The sequence below is a fragment of the Dufourea novaeangliae genome, unplaced genomic scaffold, assembly GCF_001272555.1.
Source record: "Dufourea novaeangliae isolate 0120121106 unplaced genomic scaffold, ASM127255v1 scaffold208, whole genome shotgun sequence".
NCBI classification, from domain to species: domain Eukaryota; kingdom Metazoa; phylum Arthropoda; class Insecta; order Hymenoptera; family Halictidae; genus Dufourea; species Dufourea novaeangliae.
In genome coordinates this window covers 897,492-912,638 of record NW_015374114.1, presented here as the reverse complement: position 1 = coordinate 912,638, position 15,147 = coordinate 897,492, and the positions used below count along the sequence as shown (strand labels likewise).

General features: G+C 44.9%; 1 protein-coding gene across 1 annotated transcript in view; it reads left to right on the top strand.

Annotated features, from left to right (window-relative positions):
- Positions 1-14,122, top strand: part of LOC107190950 (sodium/potassium/calcium exchanger Nckx30C) — a 51,079-nt gene extending 36,957 nt beyond the window's left edge. The window contains exons 4-7 of the mRNA XM_015579863.1: positions 569-837; positions 5,122-5,257; positions 7,607-7,859; positions 13,882-14,122. Coding sequence (XP_015435349.1) covers positions 569-837; positions 5,122-5,257; positions 7,607-7,859; positions 13,882-14,122 — 899 coding nt within the window. The remainder of the gene's footprint in view (positions 1-568; positions 838-5,121; positions 5,258-7,606; positions 7,860-13,881) is intronic.
- The last annotated feature ends 1,025 nt before the right edge of the window (positions 14,123-15,147 follow it).

Genomic DNA, 15,147 nt, shown 5'->3' with positions numbered 1-15,147 from the left:
AGAATTGTGAACTAATTTTCATACCGTTCTTACTTATTTATTCGTGTCACCCTAAATTCTACCATTCATTCATAATAAATTATTCGGAATTATAAATGAAAAATTACGGTTTATAATTTTTGTGTAAGTAGATTGTAATTCGGTTAAATAAATATTGCAGTCTTGCGTGAGAACAAATTTACGTGTCACTGTATACACAGGGTGTCCCAAAATAGTTGTAAGTCCTTGATAGTGATGATTCCTGGGGTAATTTGAAACAACTTTGTCCTCAGCGAAAAAATTCTCCGAGGCTTAATTAACGAGATATTGACGAAAAACCCCGACCAATCAGAGCTCGGCCGGTAAACTCTAATTGGTTGGGGTTTTCCGTTAATATCTTGTGAACGAAGCCTCGGAGAACATTTTCGCCAAGGAAAAAGTTGTTTCAAATCACCTCAGGGATCACCCCGTTGAAAGATTTACACCTATTTAGGGACATCCTATATAGGTAGAAAGCGCGTTTTGTTTAGTCGACGCCCATGTTTGTAACTCTTTCTGATCAATCTGCATGTCGTACGGTGCTGTTCAGGCAAGGTGGACGAAAAAGCGACGCAGCTGCACGCGATAGCCTCGCTGAAGGTGCTTTTGGACGCGACCAAGCCTCACAACGGGGCCGCGACGTCGACCGCCGCCCATTACTCCGGCAGCGCGTCGAAAGAGACCACTCTGCAGTTGCAGCAAAGCTCGCAAGGCACCACCACGACCACCACGACGACGACCACCGCGGGCACCACCGCTGGCATCCAGGAACTTCCGAACGGCGGTATCGCTGCTGGCCTCGACGCCGGCCTCGAATCGGTAATTGTCAGAGATTCGACGAATACCTGAACCAAAACCTTCCCACCGTCCCCCCTCCTCCTCCCATAGCTCGATTATTGCGGTCGTATACAGGGTGTCCCACTTAAAGTGAGCACGATTAAATACCTCACTTGTTTCCGATGGTAGAAAGAAATTGTGAGGGTAATATTATTTTGTCAAATGGGACAAATACAGTGAATCACTTACAAGGAGAGGTCCCTAAAAGTAAGGCTGACTTTTTAATGAGGTTCAGTACAATGACAGATCTTGGAATGTGACTATGTTTAAAGTAGGACTAGGTTTTTCTTATGATTTCTATCATGATGTAACTGTTGAGATCAAGACCAACCTAATGACCTATAAAAGTATGTCCTCCGCGTGACCTTGAGTACAAAAAGGTGACAGATCTATGGGAATAGATTTAAATGATAACGTTTTTGCTAAGGAAAAACTTGTTTCAAATCACGTCATGACTCTTCCATTTCCGGGTCCTCTAACATTTTTGTTACACCCTGTATATCTGCTGACGTGTGTTTACGCATGTTCCTGCCCGCGAGCGTGAGTATCATTCGTGACACGGATCAGAGGACGAGTGAAGACGCGTTTAAGGCTTAGCTTTGTCGAAGACTCGAAGTAACATTACTCACAGTGGTATCTAAGAAATATTGCCAAGCCATAGCTTCAGGCAACAGGCCTGAAAGACTCGTACTCGAGATAAATCCCGACTCTGAAACCGCGAAAGCCTCGAGACTCTAAGTATTTCGATATCGACAGTTCCGTGAGTGGCGTAGAATGTACATAGTTAGCACCGAGTGTAGAATCTCCGCCAACTTCCGAGTTACGAACAGTGTGGCCCCATTGCTACGACGAAGAGTGTCTTCCCGTGAATTTCCATGTAGATCAGCCACATAAACGCACACGAAAGCTTCCTTGTAAGATTTACTGTATACAGTAAATCCTCGATGAATCGTTCGAAGGCTCCCCGGCACTGAACATTAAATATTTTATAAACTAATGACCATATACAATTGAAACAAATATCATTGGCTTTACAATTCCAAACTCTATCACTGTACCAAACCTGATGAAAATGTCATTAAAAGTACCAAGGAACCTTTGAACACTTATCGAGGATTTACTGTATTCGATAAGTGTCACTGTCAGGACAGAATGAAACGTGTCAGAGAAGGTTCGAATCATCAAAATTACAGTCTCGATCCTGCCTTTTTCCCGTCGTGCCATCAATAAGATCGATCGCGATCAGAGAAAATTCTATCGGATCTCTGCCTACGTGGGTAGGGCATACATACGTACGATTATCCGTGTAGAATTAAGGGCATGGATCAATAAATTTTTATCCCCGTGCCACGAGGGACACACGAACCGTGGAAATTTTCCTCGTCGATTTTCCCTGGAGAGAGAGAGGGGGAAACGAGACGCGACTCCGACGCGGTTGTCGCTCAACGTGAAAACGTAACGAGCCATATCGCCGTTTCCGTCGTTGACTCGACGTTTCTCCTATCTGAAATTCCCGTCCATCTGGCCCGCGGACAGAGATAGATATTTGATGACTCGGCTGGACGTGCCGCGGCGATAAGAAAAATGAGATCCGAGAGAGAAGAATCTCCTTATTTCTCGGCTGGTCAACCTCTGACAAACGATTCACACCCCCCTCTCCACCGTCGATTTCTCAATCATAAACGACAATACAAATTCTTGTCACTCAGAGTTGCCCTCTAACTATCCCTAGCTGCATTTGAATCATGAACTTATTCAAGACGTATACGCAAATTTCGAGGAAGGTTCCCCTTACCGCATCGTACTCTTCGGGTTCCTACTGATGGATGGACCTTTATTTCTCCTGACGTTTTCGTTGCGGAGTTATTTAAAATAACGAATAAAGACTTATTCGTGAATAATGATTAACAAATAACGATTTATTCGTGACTAACGAATAATTTTTCGTCGAATAAAATCGTTATTCGTGAATAAATCCTGAGACTTTATTCGTTATTCGAAATAAAATTTGCCCAACTCTGGCGACACGAATAACTGATTGCCTCGAGGAAAATCTAGTGTGTATACCCGCAGCTAGAGCAAGGCCGCAGCAGTGTTGTTGCCATTCGTCCTTTCGCGTCGTCAGTTTCTGGCTACGCCCACGCGCGCACCGGTCTATCTCTCGACCGTTCGACGTAAAACAGGCATTGTATTCCTCGATAATGGACAGGACGTTCGACAATTGGGTCGTTTTCCGTTCGCGCGGAAGACGACCGGCCTGGAAACAACGCAATCGCGAAGAGTGGCTTTTTCCTCCCTCCTCCCTCCCCCACCCATCAAGACTTTCGTTTTTGAATCGTTCGCCGTCAAACCCGGAGAGGCTTTCACCTTAATATCTTTTGTGGACCGGCCAGCCCCCCTCTGTTTCGTCTGAAGAACTCTTTCTTTTTCTGGGGAACTTTTCCCTCCCTCCGTCACTCCTGACACGAACGTTTCGCTGGAAGATCCAATGGGAACGAAACGGTCCCCATTTTTCACGGTCGTGTGTTCCGAGCAGTTCGAGGAAAAAAATCTATGAATTGTCGAGAAACTATTTTCTATTTTTTAAGTAACAAATCTTTTTTTCGTTTGAAACAAATCTTTTTGAATTAATCTTAATAATAACTTGATGTAAGATTCTTTAGGAAATAAAAAAAATTCGCTTTCGACAATTTCAGCTGTTAAATTTTGATTCGGGGCCACTTTGATTCTTTCATGCAAACAAAATTCCATAGTTCGGCAAAGTAAAGTTCAACCACGGAAAAAAAAATCGGATGTACACGATTTGGATCGGTTCTCCCCAGGTGACGAAGAATTACGCGATCTTTTCCGCCGATATTAGCTCGACGGTTAAAGCGCGCTCTCCCCGTGTAGATCGCGAAGAGGATGAAGGGGGGAGGGGGAGGATTCTCGAAGCTCTTTGTCTTAAATGAGCGAGAAGGCCTCTTTTCATTTTGAATGCACCCTGCCGCGAATCTGGGTCAATTCTAGCTACACACACACCCGGCAGCGTCGTCGGTGCGAGCTCTGCACATTGCCTATTTCAATCCCTCTTTTTACCTCCACCCCCCTCCCCCCTCCGAGCATAATCGAAGCGAAGCTCACCAGCCCCCCGATGCCCGAGTTCCGTAGTTTTCTGACACGCTCTCCTCGCGACATCGTGTACTTTTCCGCTCGTCAAGGTCAATTTTTTTTTCTTCCACCTGCGCCTCGATCTCTGTATCCGTGCGTCCTTCTCTCCGGATGATCTGGAATCCTCCAATCAAGATACGGCAAGTGAAGTCCACTTGCGACGTTTCTATAACACATGCTTAATTCGATTCCTTATTAGATCGAAATCGTGTGTTATATAAGATATAAAGTCATGCAAAAAAGGGAGATACTGTTCCGTAATAGAACATTTCTTATGTTCCGTAACAAAAAAGGGTTTCAACGTTTTTCGTGTAATGGTTCGAACGTAAATTAAACGGAAATTCAACATTTTTGAAAAATTAAAAAACTACTATTTTTAGCAATTATACGGACTTGTTAAAAATCAGACAGTTTTGTTAATTTCCATCGTAATCGTTATACAGTTAACACTCTCAACAAACTTGTCGTTCCCCAGTAAAAAAGCCACTTTCTGGTCAGACATTCGCCGCCAAGTAGAAGAGAACGCGCGAAGACGGCCTCGAACCGAGACAGGACGGATTTATCGGTGTGCGTTTGTGTTTGTATGTGTGCAATTCTGACGGAGATTACTTGCGACGACGGCCTTGTGTGTCCCGCAGCAATTATCACGGGACGGAACACGATTTCCAGCTGGAAAATCCAAACACCTTGAGGCCATTGTGTCCCCCACTTGCGGTTAGCCGAGGATGAATAAGGATCCCGGTGCTTTGTGCACCTTCGTCGAGCGGCTCGTGGTTTTTAGAGGCATATATGCCTTCGCCGCCGCGAGCCTTTATTGTGTTTCCTAATGATATACAGGGTGAGTCAATAAGAACTACTACCGAAAATGACTCGTTAATTATTGATTGTATCAGAAAACGTTTTAACGAATTACATATCATTTTAAGAGATTAATCGGTCAATGTATATTTTTGTTAATACTCACCCTGTATATGTATACGGCTAGCTCAGATTTGTGAAACGAATCAAGCATAAGCCACCTGTGATAATCGGTGAAATGTTTATTTTATTCTTTTTGATTTTTCTCGAATGGCTGAGGACTAGTGTCTTTTGATAAAATCACGGCCTGTGTTCCAGGGAGAGGAGGATGAACCTCCGGAGGCGTTGGACATGGGCTGGCCCAGCAGTCCCAGGAAGAGGCTCACGTATATTTTAGTCGCGCCGATTTTGTTCCCCCTGTGGCTCACGTTACCGGACACGAGGACACCTAAGGGTAAGTACTGAAAGTTTTCTAGAGAATCTTATTTGTCACTCCCTATTGGAATTTTAGTAGTACACCTTAATTAATTAATCCGTTCACACAGGTTAATACAATAGAATGTTTTGTTAAATTTGCAAGAATCACGAAGGCTCTTTGTTCGATTTACCGTGGTAATTCTGACCTCGCAAGTACCTGGTTACAGTCGATTGCTGAGCAAATATTAGACTTTGTCGTGGTGACTAACAATATTCTCCAGCCCTCTCGAAGGACAAATTAATCCGGCCGGCTGTCCTGCTAGCGCGAATCCACAAGCCTCGCGGAACGGCGCATATATGCGATTCCCACGGTATGCTTGCTCTGTCGCGGCATTAACAAGAAACTACAGCGCTAAAGCGATCCCGAACACGGGCACCGTAATCTTTGCGGGCGAGGAGCGGTCGCTCGATTAGACCGCGGGCGGGCTCGGTAAATTACGCTCGAAAATCGCCGTGTGTGTTATACAAGGCTGAAATGTTCATTCAACGGACGGTCCATTCCCCTTTTGCTCGGCGATTTTCGTCTCCTCCATTACGAGAATAATGGGTAGACTTTGTACGGACGGAAACAATTGTTTTCGAAATTTCATTGCGACACCCTTTTACACAGCAAGAAACTACTACAGTGTTTTTTTAATATTTTTAAAATATATTTTTGGGATCATTATTGCTTATACATTGACATTTTGAACAAAAAAATCGTATTACACATTCACGTTCAACTCGTTATTTTAGAAATGAACAAACTTATATAAAGTTGACGAAAATGGCACTTCTAAAAGAAAAATGGTATTAATGATCAACTACAAATTCACAAGAAAATCGGGTTCTGAGACCAACCTATCCTCCCTTGTAAGTCATTTATGCATAATCATTTCATAGATATGTTTATAGAAATTCCCATTCCAGACAAATTCATCAACGTACACGTTCCGTCCCATTCAATTCCAATAGGAATGTAATCGACGCAATTGAACGAGCCTCTAAGATGTGCACGGTGACGAAACACACGTGATCGTGTGTCTGTCTGTGTGTCTATTATTCAAAACCGTTTCCCAGCCGCCATCAATCACGGAATCGGGCTGCATTATCACGGCCTATTAACGGCCCCCCTCCAGTGTTTCGACGCGACACAATGCCGCCCGACGAAAGATGATATTGACACGCTAATTTCGAATCGACGACTGATTGTCGCCGGGGTTGGGCGCATTCACACGCCGCTTTTCATTGTTACGGAAAATCACGGTACTCGACCCCCCACACGAGAACTCAATACAAACAACGTGCCACCTCGCGGGAAAATTCGTTTGCAAAATGCGTCGATGAATCCTGTTGCAGGACCAGAACTCTCAGCCACCGTTCGCGAGCAGGCATATAGTTAAGGAAACTTTTATTCCTCATTTTTCAAATCACCACGATCGCACACGGTGCACGACGTCCATACAGGTACGAAGCAAATGATTAATTGGACTCGCGATATAACGTCGACCATCGCACAGGGGGATAATTGACGGCCGTTTCGCGCGGCCGCTCCGATGAGAGCTTCCACCTCTCGCCATCCCCCTTCCCAACCCCTAGTTTCCAGGGGCGCGAATGGGAATTTTTTTTCGTTCGCTCTACCGGAAAGGAGTTAAAGCCGAACAAACGAGAAATTCCCCCTTGTTCGTAGAGCCTTGGGCGTGAAGTTTCGCGGTCTACTTTCGCCACTGACAGCTCGCGGTTTTCACGATCCTCCGAAGTTGCGAATCGTTTCAAATTTTTATAAAAAGCAAACAATACTCGTTTGTCCACGATTTGTCCACGTCTGTCCGCCCAAAATTTTGCCTTTTCCATCCATAAAAAAAAGTTATAAACAAATTATAGAAACTTAAACCCTGGGCGTGGTACATTTATTCTGTGTACGGTGTGATATATGCTCGATCCATTTCCCTTTGCAATAGAAACAGTAAAACAAGGGAGAACAGGGTCTTTGGATAGGTTTTTTTCCGTAATAAGGGATCAGGATACGGTTCACGGTCGAGTATTCTCCCATAATAGGGTTCACCGTTGCTCGAGCGTACGAGAAATCTGAATGTATCCATCGAATTCGAAATCTCGACTATCTAAGAGAAATTCGCTACGAAACTCGATGTCGCCCTTCCCACGCGCGACAGACGATCAATTTGCAAGGGGATATGGAGAAGGGACCAATCGAAAAAGGGAATATCCTATTTCGCGTATACAATTTTTCTGGCTGTATATATATCCTAATCAGGGCACAAAAGGAGGAAAAATCAGCCAGAGAAGGAACACTGAAAATATTCAGTTCGAAATGTTTCTGTTCCAGGGAAGAAACTCTTCGCGGTGACGTTCATCGGGTCGATCTTCTGGATAGCGGCGTACTCGTACCTGATGGTGTGGTGGGCGAACGTGGCCGGGGACACGGTTCGTATACCGCCGGAAGTGATGGGGCTGACATTCCTCGCCGCGGGGACTAGCATCCCGGATCTGATCACCAGCGTGATCGTCGCGCGGAAAGGATTCGGCGACATGGCCGTGTCGAGCTCCGTGGGCAGCAACATATTCGACGTGACCGTTGGGTAAGCAATTTAAAGATCCCTTTCACGTGTATTTAAATACAGGAAATCCTCGATGAGTGTTCGAAGGCTCCTCGACAGTGACAAGGAGATTTGTTATATTATTAATAGATACATTTTTTTTAACAATACTCATGTCGCTAACTGGAATGTATTAATTAACACTGTATTTGTAATTTTCGACCACGTTCATGTTTATAAGGCAATCACGGTGTTTGTTCTTTTTTCGTTGTTATTTGACACTAATGGAAGTGTCTGTGGTAACAGACATGTAAGGTGTCATGTTCATCGGCACGTAGGGGAGCCGTACTTCGGAGCTCACGAGAAGCACTCCAACCAAATTCGTTCGTGATAAAAAAAACGGGACAGACATTTTACGTTACGTCAATAACATAAAAAAAAAATGATCCCGGGTAATCCAACTTTACAATCGTTTACAAGCCACGTTTCAAACACCTCGCCGTGGTATAAAAGCTATTTGCGTTCCTCGAGCTATCGAACGAAATGGAATAAAACAGGGTGGACCGGAAACATCCGCCGTTGGCGATCCAGGAAGGGAGGAGTTCTCTGGACAATAAAAGCAAGAGTTCCGCTTTTCTCTACCGCGTACGGCGATAATTTATCGGTATTTGTTTTCCAACCAGCCCACCCCCTCAACAGTCCGATGTAGGTCGCGTATGGATTTACGCGAGGCTCCGGTTATAAGCGGCCATCGCGACGCCGTTATCGAGGGCATCGGTTATGGCAATTTTCACGCGACAGAAACACGCACAATCTGATCCCCTCATCCCCCTCTGTGGGGGTATATACGAGCCTTGTCGCTAATGCCCGCGAAATAAGATACGTTTCGAGAAAGCCGCTTATCTCACGAGGAGATCGATTCCCCGTCCTCGTTCGGAGGAAGAATCTTTTGTTTCGTGAGGGCGTCTTCCCCACACGGAGGCACGTGACGAACATTGGCCAGCCTCTCGAGAAATATTCTTCGACGATCCGAGCTACGTCCACGAGAGAGTTTTAACCCCGTCGTGTGGGTCGTTGACCAATCAAGCGAATTCTCATTGTTCCCGGACTTTGCTTCGAACTTTTATTTTTTGTGAAAAAAGTTTGAGACGTTCGAATTACCGAACGATTGTAGAATGTAGTAGAAGAATTTGCGATCAATTACCTTTGACAGGTGTGTCAGAATTTTTTCAGATTTCTTTGAAGCTGGAAACAGTACAAAATTAGGCTTGGATATAAACAACCCAGTTTTTCTATGGAGTGGGGAGAAGTATGTTTGTCTACGATGAAAGTATCTCTACGATTTCAATAATTGTAAAATAAAAAATCTGGAATTCTTTTTGATTTTATAAAAGGAAAAATGTTGTACAAGATACCAAAGAGATGGAGTGAGCGGGTTAACCCCGTCGATTACCAAGCATATTTCACTTCGTCCGTCTCGTTTCGTAGGGAATTACGTAAATTCACGTTATAACCGAGGATCGAAAGATTGCTCTCGGGGACAGGGGCCACGGGTTATTCTTCCGAGGGCGGCGAACGGTCGAGGCGCGCGATTAATATTATTACGTCACTTTGAGCCGGTGGAATCTCTCGTTAACCCGGCACTCATCTCGTCGGGACATGGCCGACGGGGATCCTCGCGGGTCCTGTACACGACGGCAATTATTTCCAGAGAAATCATGGGGAATGGCTTCGTTACGCAGGAAAATCACCGTTAAAAGCTCGAGGATAAAAATTACTCTCGTAGCTCCTCGTCATCTCGAGTTGATCCTCTAGTGACAACGTCGCGGACTGTGTTTTAGGATTGGGAAATTGTGAATTGTGAATTTATTCCATCCAGTAGTGGATCGAGAATACAAAGAATAAAGAAGAATAAATAAAACTACTGTTCAATCATACGTGCATTATAAAAAATTGTCCAGTAACTTTGAGTGCTCAATATCTTCGAAAATCGCCGAAGGAATCATGATCGCAAATTCTTCTGTTCGTTCGCTGAAATGTAAACGTATTAGAAAGAGGTTATGTGTTCAGGAAATTGTGCAACAGAAGATTTTACATTGAATTTTCCATATATGTAATTATTCTTCCCGAGAAAAATTACCGAAATTGATTTCGACTGATTCAAGGTGGCCTAAGCCCTTGACTGTAAAGACAAACAGTCACAGAGTCGTAACCTTTCCGATTTTAGGATCTCGACGCACACAGTCTATCGCCGAGACTTTTCCCTTTCGTGTGCGCGGATAACACGCAAAGTTTCCTTAAGGCTTTACGATATCGATCGCCACGACGGAGAAGGAAGGGTGTCTTCGGTGAACGGAAATTGCTGAGACGTCGGGAACGATTACTTCTTGAAAGCAGCTAAAGAAACGGTTCTCGTTCTCCCGCGGCAAATTCGCAATCGGGCCGCTATTGGAAATATCGGAAACCCCTGTACTGTGGACACAATGCATTTAATTGGATAATATAGATACGTACATCGTTCCATTTGTCGCGTTAAATCGCTCGCCTCGTTTTTCTCTTAAAAGGAGTTCACGCGAGGACGGAACGTCGTTCGGGAATTAGAAGAACCATCCATATAATAAGTTTATTATAATAAGGGTTAACTTCCATAAAATTACTAAATAATTATTAACTCTTCTAAAATTAATACGTACAATTTGTTAGCTCAGAGTGAGATACAGATATATATAATTTAGGTGATCACAAATTGCTCTCTTTTCATACTTTAAAAGTTAAATATTATTTTAGTTGTATTACTATTTCTGCACATGTGTTAATACCAATTTAAAGATAAATCATAGGTTTATTTGAATAACGTTAATTCAACATTTGAGGTTTCCATTAAATTATCCCAGCAGCAGTCTATAAACTGGAAAGCAAAATCAAACCGGGGTCGTAACAACGTTCTCGTGAACTTATTTAATCAAGTGCAAATCCCCTTCTGTGAGATACTTAAATGCTCGACGTTCGTTGAAGTTCGCATGGCGCATTAAAATTCGAGGCGATTAAACGAGGAGACGGTTCCAGGTGTTAGAAGACTTATCGTGCTCCCGAGAAAGTTCCCGAGTCCTCCGAATGTCTTTAAGGCTATTAGACTCTTCCAAGATTTTTCCCCGCGATTCTCACGGACGCTTCTCGACCCGAATATAACAAGATCAGGCTGGTGGGGTAAAAACTCGAGCACTCGAAAGTCGCGGCCCGAAGGGGACCCGAATCAATCACTGGCCCGTCGCCAGTTATTGTACGAGCAGCAGCAAGCAGCAGCATTCGAGCTACCGCGGCGTGAAACGTATAAATTGGAATCTTCACCGACGAACGGAATCGCCCAAAGAGGAGAGGACTCCGCTCAGGAATTGCTCGTTGCGCCCTGGGGACCATTCAACTATTCTCGATATTCCCCGTCGTAATGGCGTTCGTCATTCGGTCGTTCCCCTTCGATCCTGTATTATTATATCGGTTGACGGGTGAAATACCGAAAATACCGTGCCAGACGCGCCACGACTCATTTCCCAGGATGATCCATTGAGGGTAAGCCCAAGGGAGAACCAACGCGTTGGATCCACGGTGTGCTTTCGAATGCTACGAAATGTATTCGTACCACAAAGCCCCCACATTGACGTCCCTAACTCCTCGGAACGGTAGGAAAATTCTTCGAAGATCGTTGAATTTTTAATAATAGATACAGATCCGTGATCTCCACGAATCTAGGGCACAGCAAAGTTCGAATGTTGCAGGAACATTCGGGAATCCCTGGAGAAAAATGAAGCTTGGCCCACGAAGGGGAGGGAGGGAAGCCCGCAGAGGCCTGGGAAGCAAGTCGTTGCCAGTAATTAGGCTAATTGACTTAATTAATTTAATCGCCTTCCTATACCGTGCGACGTCTCGATAAATCTTGGCGCCCGGAGGCTCGTTCCGAAATGGGGTACGGTAATAACCTGTACCCTACGAGGTGATTTTCTTCACTGAAAAATCGGATCACGGCGACACTTACAAGTGATAGAGTCCGACTTCGATTTCAACTGGGTTTTGTAAGATGATAGTATACAAGTTCCGAATGATATACGTGAAATATTAGGTATAGACTAAGCAGAGACTTCGGGCAAAATCAAATTTATGAGAGGCAACCTTTTGACAACCTTTTCGCCTTGCCGTGAATGCTCCGAAGCGGACTCGAGTTCGTCGCTCTCATGGAGGTCTTACTGTACTATGAATATAAGTGAAACTTATCGAAGTATAAGGTCGTTTGACTGGTAAATCATAGGTCCTGTGATCGATTCCCGTTCACCGAAATATTTTTTTTTTATTTTGCCAACGCAACTTCGATAATTTTTACTAATATTCATAATATATCTCGAAGGTTCATAACATTCTATACCTAATATTCCACGTATATCATTAAAAACCTGTATACTATCATCCTACAAAACCCTGTTATACCTCCACGTCACGTCACCTTATCCCTAACGATAAGGAATCCTCTGGCAATCCTGTTGAAGGGCAAAACGACATTATGGGGCAGCGAGAGAGTATATATCTGTGGTCAGGGCGTGATAAAAGCTGTGGGGCTTCGTTTCGTTTCGTTTCCGTGCGGGGACTGGAATTTTTCGTTGACGACGAGAATAAAGTAACGATGGCCCGGTTCCACCCCGTTCCAGCCCGTGGCTTCGTTCCCCGTGTTTGCAGACGCAACACAGCAGGCCGTGTGTGCGCGCGCAAAAGCGAGAAAGAGAGAGGACGCGACAGTTTATTCGACGAATCGAGATCAACTCGGGCCGATCTTCCGGAACGCGGACACACTCCCGCACAGGCAGAAAGCACACACACGGACCAATACAGAGATATACAAAGATATACAGGGTGTCCCAAAATAGCTTCGAGTCCCGGAAGTGAGGGGTTCCTGAGATGATTTGAAACAACTTTTTCCTTAGCAAAAATGTTATCCGAGGCTTTGTTAACCAGATATTAACGAAAAACCCCGACCAATCAGAGCGCGAGCGTTGGCTACCAATCCCAACGCGTAGCCAACGCTACCGCGGAAGCTCACCCGGCAGACTAGCCCTCTGATTGGTCGAGGTTTTTCATTAATATCTCGTTAACGAAGCCTCGGATAACATTTTTGCTAAGGAAAAAGTTGTTACAAATCATCTCAGGAACCCCTCATTTCCGGGAGTCGAAGCTATTTTGGGACACCCTATATAGAGCCGCATACACAGGCACGCACGATTTCCTGGCAGCGAACCACCCTTTTCGGCAATCGACTCGATCGAAGATCGATTCGGTTCCACGCATCCGTTGTTGTCCGGCTGCCAGCTGGCAATCTGCCCGGTAAAGAAACACCGACGCGAAACTGCTCTCTCGCTTCTACTCACCTCGCCGTAGCTCTGTTCTGGGGGCTGTCAGTTGGGGTGGAGGTGTGGCAAAAACAGAAAACCGCATACATTTCGCGTAAGACGCGATTGCACCTCGAGGATTACGATTAGAATTGCATCGAAGAGAAAAATAATGCGCGAAGTAGTGTTGTGAAGCAAATGCGGGATCCTCCTACTTCCGTTTGTCGAATACGATTTATAGTGGATTTGTTTTATATCGCACAAGGTAGGATGTTTCTTGCTCTGATCTTTTGCCACCACGTGTTTGTTGTGGCTAACAAAAATTAACTTCTATGAAAGGAATCCCATTAAGAAGGATAGTGCAATTGTTGACTCGATTTTACGGTATGTTTCCGTGAGCAAAAAACGAAGATGTATAGGAAATCATTGATGAGTGTTCGAAGAGTCCTCGACACTGAGCCTTCAGACATCATCCCCACCACTTGGCGCTTGACTGGTCCCACTAGGGATTCCCCCAGTAGTGGAGATGACGTCTGAGCACTCAATGCCGAGGTGTCTTCGAACACTCATCGGTGCTTTACTGTACAGTGGACTCTTACAATATTCTCCCGACCAGGGTTCTAGGAATCATTTCATACTACACTTGATCGACCTACTGAACCTATTCATAAGAATCCGACATTTCTGCTTCGCAGGCTTCCGGTACCGTGGTTGCTGTACGGGCTGATCTACGGACGACCCGTGGAGGTGAACTCGGTGGGGATGGTGTGCAGCATAGCGATACTGTTCTGCATGCTCCTGTTCGTGATCATGAGCATCGCGTGCTTCAAGTGGCGGATGAACAAGGGTCTCGGGTTCACGATGTTCCTCCTCTACTTCGTGTTCGTCGCGGTCTCGCTGATGTTCGAGTACGAGTTCCTTGTCTGTCCGGTCTAGGAACGGCGGGAAGCTAGCACGCGCGACGCGAAGTGGTCCAAGAAGAATAAGAAAAACGATGGATGGACGCACATATACGGGTCTCGTCATCTCGTCATCATCATCGTCATCGGCGAGTATTTCTCGACCGACGTGTTATACAGATCTTCCTCGAATCGATCGGAAGAGGAACACGCGATAGGACACACACACACAGCCTTCCCGAGACACATACATACACTTTAGACAACTATCGAAACCGTTGGACACACACACACACACACCATCCCCCCTTCCAATACCTCTTTTCCCCCCTTACCCCCGTCGTCCCGTAGAACCTAATCTCCCATTCGTCGGTTCCCGACGATCACGCCTCGATCGAGATCGGATTCTACCAACGAACCGCGCGTGTTTTTTTGTTTACATCTATTTTCTAGTTTTTCTTTCTCTCTTCTCTCTGTTCTACTAGTCGAAAATGCGTGTACATATTGTGTATAAACCTTGAAATACCTGAAACAAAATACTCATCTCGTTAAGGTAACTATATATGTATAGATACATACATACATGCATATAATGTATCGCGGTCCCGTTGTCCCGGTGAACGATGGTTATTTAGCTGCCCAGCGAGCGAGATCGGCGGCCGATCGTGCCAACGATCGTGACGGAACATTATCCCCACCTTTCTATTAACTCTAAGAGAGAGACTACACACACACACACACACACAGTCTTGCCACTGCGTCAATACACACCTTTTTATCTCCTAATTCTTCTTACTATATTCTCGTTATACTTCTCCTACTTCTCTATTCGACTATTACCACTACTATTCTCCTCTAATGGTACTTAACCTAGCTCTAGCCGCATCGACACAACGGACAAACGTTGCGGATCGTCGACGCCGCCTTGTGTAGAGGTTCTCGCGGCGCGAACGAACCACGAAGAGGAAAAGAAAAAAGAAAAGGAAAACGTTAAACGACAACATTCCCCGATGCGAAAGTTGTGTGTCACGTCGAGGAAACGTTTCTTTTTTCGATCCGAAC